At 35.7% G+C, this 7,472-nt stretch overlaps 1 protein-coding gene across 1 annotated transcript in view; it reads left to right on the forward strand.

The window, feature by feature from the left end:
- LOC103604390 (centrosomal protein of 112 kDa) overlaps positions 1 to 7,472 on the forward strand; it is a gene marked incomplete at its 3' end in the record, with an annotated part of 124,111 nt that overhangs the window by 6,850 nt on the left and 109,789 nt on the right. The window contains exon 3 of the mRNA XM_008588947.1: positions 803 to 972. Within this exon, the coding sequence (XP_008587169.1) occupies positions 803 to 972 (170 nt within the window). The remainder of the gene's footprint in view (positions 1 to 802; positions 973 to 7,472) is intronic.

Genomic DNA, 7,472 nt, shown 5'->3' on the forward strand with positions numbered 1-7,472 from the left:
GATATATAGGATCATGTCATCTGCAAACAGGGACAGTTTGACTTCATCTTTTCCAATTTCATCTTCTCTAGTCCGGATGCCCTTTATTTCCTTCTCTTCTCTGATTGTTCTGGCTAGTACTGCCAACACTAGGTTGAATAGGAGTGGTGAGAGTGGGCATCCTTGTCTAGTTCCTGTTCTTAAAGGAAAAGCTTTCAGCTCTTCCCCATTGAGGATGATATTGGCAGTGGGTTTATTATATATGGCTTTAATTATGTTGAGATACTTTCCATCTATACCTAGCTTATAGAGAGTCTTTGACATGAATGAGTGTTGAATTTTATCAAATGCCTTTTCAGCATCTATAGAGATGATCATATGGTCCTTGTGGGGGATCCCTACCTTTAATTCTGATTTGTATTGATTGTGATTTCTGTGTCCACTGATTTTTTTTTTTTTTGTGTGTGTGTGTGTGTGCAGAGAAATAAATAGGAAGTGCATGATTTTAAAAAAATTTCCGTTTAGCTTTTTATAAAACTAATATCCGTTTTGTAATACAAATAATTACCAGATTTATCTGTTATGTAATTTTTGTTGCTTATCAGTACAGCACAACTAAAATATAAATGTTATCTACTTATGTATTTTAATATTTCATAATTCTTTGTGCATTGAGTGATACTTTTTTTGTATATTTGTATGTGATTGAATTAAAGTTGAGTATTTGAAAGGCTGTTATCAAACTTCAAACTTGATGGAAATTTTAATTGTTTAATTATAGTACATTTTGAAAGAATAATTTTTCTAATTTTTAAAAAATCAGTCCATCTATTTTGATGAACCAAATCCAGCACGAGCAAAAGGTTCCAGCCCAGAGGGATTACCAGACTGGGTAAAGGGTGAGCTGGAGACAAGTGAACACAAATTGAATGAATCATGGAAACTTTCTTCTGGAGAAAGCGCTTTGGTGCAGTCTCCAACTGATGGCAACAGGTATGCTATGAAATGAGATTTTGAATGTGTTTCATCATTTAGCCTATCTTTGGAACTAGTTCATAATTCTATTTTTCATTTTTTTTATGTTGTGGGGAGTAGATGGTTTACTTTGTGTTTTTGTTAAAGTTGAAGGCTATGAATGGATGTTGAGTAGGAAAAATAACAGTTTTGCTTTTCCATTTCCATTCAAGAGTACATTTTTATCCACTTTTATGGATATGTTAACTTTGTGTATATAATGCATTGCTTGGAAAGCGGTGCCTGAAAAACTTTAAATAACACAATTATGTGTTTTCCTTTATGACAAGCATGAATGAAGAACATTATCAAAATATAACACCCTGCATATTATTTTGAAGCTTATGTTTGAATTTCTTTCCTTTTCCCCTCATTGAACAGTATTTATTTTCATTTAATAAAATAATGAATGTAAACATAAACTCTATTAAACTGTGTTTTGTTTAAGTTTAAACAGGATTTTTAGTGCAAATGAAAATAAACTTCTAAATTTTCAAAATATACAAAAAGGCCGTTATTTCATAATTTTATAATTATAAATTATATGATTTTTGGCCTTTAGGAGAGATGGATTTAAAGTTGGACTTTTGTCAAATTTTTATTTTTCCCTTTGGCATTGTTCTGTGAAACGTTAAAATATTGGACAATGTCAATTGACATGTACCATATTTCATACTTCATTCCTCACCATTATCTTGGTAATTTTAATTTTAGGATTTTGTTTCTGTTAACAGTATAATCTTTATTGTCCACTATAATTGTTTTGATTTATTTCTTAATCAGATATAGACGTGTTATTAGTAATTTGAAATGTCTTCATAGTTGATATAGTCTGGTATGTGTTTTGCAGACCTAAGATATTATGGTGGACAAGAACAGATGAACACAAAGCAAGAGCTCCAGTCCATATGAAATTATTTCATAGAAAGGGGAAACAAATTAAAATGGAGAAGCAAAAAGGAAGAGGTGGTAGAATTAGGGACATATTCTGGGCTGAGCTTGTGGCGCACTCGGGAGAGTGCGGCACTGGGAGTGCAGCGACGCTCACGCCACGAGTTCGGATCCTATATAGGAATGGCCGGTGCGCTCACTGGCTGAGCGCGGTGTGGGTGACACCACGCCAGGGGTTGCGATCCCCTTACTGGTCACGAAAAAGACAAAAAAAAAAAAAGAATTAGGGACATATTCAGAAGAGTAAAAAGAAATGAATAGAGGACTCCATAGGAGGTGGTGTTAAATACTTTTACATCCTTAGGAGACTTAAAATTAGAAGATGTGTAACTGTAAAATTTTGTTAGCCTTATAGGCAGGTAAATGTAAAGAGATTGTGGTCCGTATACAAAGAAAAATACAATTCTTAGTTTGGCTGCAAAATCTATCAGTTGTTTGCCAAATACTTTTTTAAGAGTCCAGCCAGCTAAATTCTGGGCTTTTTCTAGGTGTAATGAATATGAAGTTTACAGTATTAAGGTAGACTAAAGTAGTTTCCTGTGTCTTGGAGCTTAGATCAGAGGTTGAAAACTGATGTTCTTCACTGAATGAATCATGTGGGTAGATTTATTTTGTTTGACCTACACAGTGTCATTAAAGATTTTTGAATGACTCGTCAAGATTAACAATTGGGGAATTTCATATCAAAATCTAATTTTCTGAATTCTCTTAAAAATTGGAGACGTAGCAATCTTTCCAGAAGACAGCCATAGTTTGGAACTAAATAATTCTGGTGACCCCCTTAATGTAGTATGACTTCACTATTTCTTGCTATTTCCTGATGGTAAATTTGAGGTTAGTTGCATCCATTATTGAGTTGAGCTTTTTTTCTTTTTCTTTAAGTAGGGTTAATATGAAAAGGAAGTATTTGTTTTTCTATATCTGTACTTATCAAAAATAGAAAAAAGGTAGAAGAGGGATCATGTGATCAAAGAAGAAGAGAGAGACTATGTCTTCGTAGAAATGAAGAATATCGTTACATCTGGCAGCATAATCACTCACTTGTTACCTAAGTCCTACTGACAATGATTTTTAACTGTTGTTTTCGATAAATGGGGGAGAGAGATAAGTACACAGATAATTTTAACACAGTGATCATGTGTAGTGGTGAAAGTATTTGCAAAGATTGGGGTGTGTATAAGAGAAAGGTTCAGGATAGGAAATAGCCTTGAGATTTCCAGGGAGTCCAGGTGAATGGACTTGTTCTTTCTCAGAGCATAGGATGAAGATTGAGAAATACAACATAGGATAAGATAGAGAAGAGTTAATAGTATCCTTCAACTACTACTCATGACTTTTCTGGAAAATGAAACCATAGTAAAATCCCCACAATTTTGACAAATAACTTATTTTCTCTTCATTGGTCACCTATAATTAAATGGCATTTTAATGCAAAAGAATTACTTAAGTATGAGGCATTAGTTATCAGTTATATACTAAGTAGTAGAGTTTGGATGTGTTGTCCCCATCAAAACTCATGTGGGAATTTGATCCCCAATGTGACAGTGTTGGAAGCCATTTGAGTCATGGGGGTGGATCCTTCATGAATGGATTAATGCTCTCCCTGGGGGAGGAGGGGTAGTGAGTGAGTTCTCACTCTATTAGTTCCCAAGAGAGCTCATTGTTTAAAAAGACCCTGGCACCTCCTCTCTCTCTCTTTTGCTTCCTCTCGCCATGTGATCTGCTTGTACCCACTGGCTGCCTGCCGCCTTTCTTCCATGAGTAGAAGCAGCCTGAGGCCCATGCCAGATGCAGCTGTCCCAGAATCGTAAGCCAAATAAACCACTTTTCTTTATAAATTACCCAGTCTCAGGTAGTTCTGTTATAGCAATACAAAACTGACTAATACACTAAGTAATTAATCGGAAGAGCAGGCAGTCTTGTGATTCTGGTCAGTCCTACCCCTGCTTCAGATATCATGACTTCAAAAAAGCCTTACCTGACATCCCAGGCCAGTTTAGGTGACCCTGTTTTTTTACTCCTGTAGTACTCTGTGTTTCTTTGTTACACTCATTATGTGTGTGCAAAGGTTTAATACCTGTCCTTTGTGCTAGAGTGTAAATTTCATCTGCACTGTGTTTCTGTCTCCTAGCAGATTTTAGCAACTTCATAGTATTCATATTTGCTGAGTGCATGCATCCATGAATGAATGAATGGATTGTGTTAGGCTCTGCTACATATTTAATTTAACCTGTACAAAAGCCCTTTGAGACAGGTATTTTGTGGCAGAGGGAGTGGCCCAAAAGGATTTTTTTTTAACTTTTATGAACAGTTGAGGGAAGGATAAATTTTAGAAAATGTTGGAGGAAGCATGGACATAGGTTATAGAAATGCCCTTCACATACTGTGACGATTATGACAGTGAAGGAGCGGGAAAGGACGTACTTAAGTATCTTTCTGGTCAAAGTCAGAATATCACTAAGGCCAGTTAGGGCTGCAAAAACAAAACTTCTCAGGGTATTTTTAAAAAAATTTCTTCTAATTTAATAATTTGGCATATCTTAAAATTAAAGTTTGATTTAAAATACACATGTATGCTAATTAACAGATATTTATAGTTTTACATATATGAAGGCATTTAAAAAATAAAACTAACATTTCCTTTAGCTATAGCCAACAAAATTAGTTATAAGGTCAAATATATAATGTGTGATATCAGATCAGAAGTAGTGAATAGTTTATTAACGGTGCTGTCTTCGTATTTCTCTTCTAAAATTGCTCCTTTACTCTGCGTGGTCATACTGTGCTAGTGAAAAAGTTAGTATCTGCTAATGTTGACCTAATATATCTAAACAGTTCTGCAAGAAATTGTTTTAAAAACTTTAAGAGGCTTATGATATTTGACACATGTATGTTTTTATAGTGAATAATTTATTGTTACTTAGAACTGAAGTTTAATGCTGCCTCATAAATTTTACAACCACTTCAACTTGTCCTTTGAAAAACCTCTTTAATCTTAAAAGACTTTTCCCCCTTAGTGTTTCTTTTTTGATCACTTTATAAAATCCTACTTTACTTAGACCTTTTTGTATGTGGAGTATTTCTAATGGCATTTTAGATTATGCTGTTTGTGTCCTAGCCCTTTTATATTATTAAAGATGCAGAGTCCTACTGCAGCCTTTTTGTTAGGACTCCCTATTCAGTAGAGCTGGCACCTTTCCTTTTCTTTATTCTTACTGTAGGATATGGTATGTAGCCTGGTTCCGAACTCGTTAGAAGTATTATGAGGTCATATTTTATCTGGCTTATTGTCATTTTTTTCTTTTTTCCACCAAATATACATTATGTACTAGTATACTTACCATTTCACACTAAACAGCTTCATCATGTAGCTAGCCCTGTCCTGGTTCTCTTGCTTTCCTTTTTCTTATTTCTTGGTTTAAGATCATGTTATTACCCATGTTTTCTTTAAAAAAAAATGCTGTTCCAAATTGCATTGCTGTTTTGTTATAGATCTGTTATTGCATTTTTATGTCAAATATCTGCCTATTTTCTCGACAATGAAATATTTTAGATATATTTCGAGTTTGGAGCATGACATAAAATGTTACTAAGGAAACCATCATAGACTTAGATCTCATCCATGTATACTTTACATGGATTAATTAGTTCTACAATCATGAGGCATATCAATATGTATTACCTTTCTGGTTATTCTTCAGATGCTTACCATTGAGATCTGGTAAAGACCTTAATTGTTTTGTGGTAGACAGACTTTAAGGTGGCGCCCACGATCCTCCTCCTGGTGTTCACATCCTTATATAATTCCCTCCCCTTGAGTGTGGCAGGACTTGTGGCTTGCTTCTAACCAATAGAATATGGCAGTGGTGATGGGATGTCAATCCTAGGACTTAATTACATTATATAAAACTCCATCTTGCTAGCAGACTTGCTCTAGAGTCTTGCTGTCCTTCATTTTGTTGGCTTTGAAGAGGCAGCTGCCATGAGTCATATAGCAGTAAGGAACTGAATGCTGCTGACAACCACACAAGTGAGGAAATGGACTTTTCTCTACTTGAGCCTTCAGATGAGAACCCAGCTCTGGTCAAACCATGATTGTAGCCATATATGGCCCTAAGTGGAGGACCCAGCCTGGACTTCTGACACACAGAAACTATGAGAAAATATATGTGTGTTGTTTAAAGCTGTTAATTTTGTAATACTTTGTTACACAGCGATAGATAACTAATGCAGTCTTTATAGTCATTTTAGAAGATTATGCAATCTGTATATAATACATGCTTGTAAAAACCTCAGTGTAGAAATAGAGTAAAAAGTCAAAGTCCTTTCTGTGTCCTCTTTATCTTATTTTCCTCATGAGAGGCAATTGCCATCAGCAATTTGGTGCATATCATTCTACAATAGACACCCACACCCACCCCTTTATAATTAAAACAATTATAAATTGGCTTATACTATATGTACTGTTCTGAAACTTGCTGTTTTTTTCACTATGTCTTAAACCTGTGCCATGTAGTCTATGTAGTCTTTTTAATTGCAGATAATAATCCATAGTATTAATACATTCTTTTTTTTTTTTAAAAGATGACCGGTAAGGGGATCTCAACCCTTGGCTTGGTGTTGTCAGCACCACGCTCAGCCAGTGAGCAAACCGGCCATCCCTATATGGGATCCGAACCCGTGGCCTTGGTGTTATCAGCACCGCACTCTACCGAGTGAGCCACGGGCCGGCCCCGTAGTGTTAATACATTCTAATTTTGCCCGTCTCTTCTGCTTTTAATTCTTTATCGTTATAAAGAATGCCTTAGTTAATATCTTAGTACATATATGTCATATGCACCTTGTTTCAAAACATACCCAAGATTTGTTTTAATCAGATATGGTAAGATGACAGACATGGAGACAGCTGCCTTTGAAAGAAGAGTTTATTACTTACATCTCCCAAGAGGAGGAGGCATACCATGACTCATGGGGAAATACCAGAGTTGGTCTGGAGGCAGAAGAAGTGAGGGAAAAGCATGGGCAAGAGTATTTTTTAATATATTGGTGGGAATTTGTTAGGTGGAGATGTCTCCTACTTGGCAGGAAGTGAAACACAGATGCTGGGGTTTGTGGTTGGAGGATTTGTAATATGATATCCACATGCCTGCAAAAAGACAGGGACAAAATGAATATAAACAACTTTTGCTGTTAGTTTGGCTTATGATTTCAAGATGCCAAATCATCAATTACAATATTAAGAACGATTATTACACACCTGCATGTGTTTTGGGTTGTTATGGATTTCTAGAAGAGGAATTGCTCTGTTGGTGGGATTATGAGTTGGTTTAGTATCTTGTTCAATGGTAAAAAAACATCTGTTTGGGTTATTATGGCAAGGTCTTTAATATATGTAAAGTAAAAAAGAAGTACGTAAAAGTATAGCAAACTTCCATTTGTGTGTGTGTATGTGTGTTTAAAGAGACTGTATGGGGCCGGCCCGGTGGCGCACTGGATAGTGCGCCGCTTGGGAAGTACGGCGGCGCTCC

This window comes from Galeopterus variegatus, unplaced genomic scaffold (genome assembly GCF_000696425.1).
Source record: "Galeopterus variegatus unplaced genomic scaffold, G_variegatus-3.0.2 Scaffold5116, whole genome shotgun sequence".
Taxonomy (NCBI): Eukaryota; Metazoa; Chordata; class Mammalia; order Dermoptera; family Cynocephalidae; genus Galeopterus; species Galeopterus variegatus.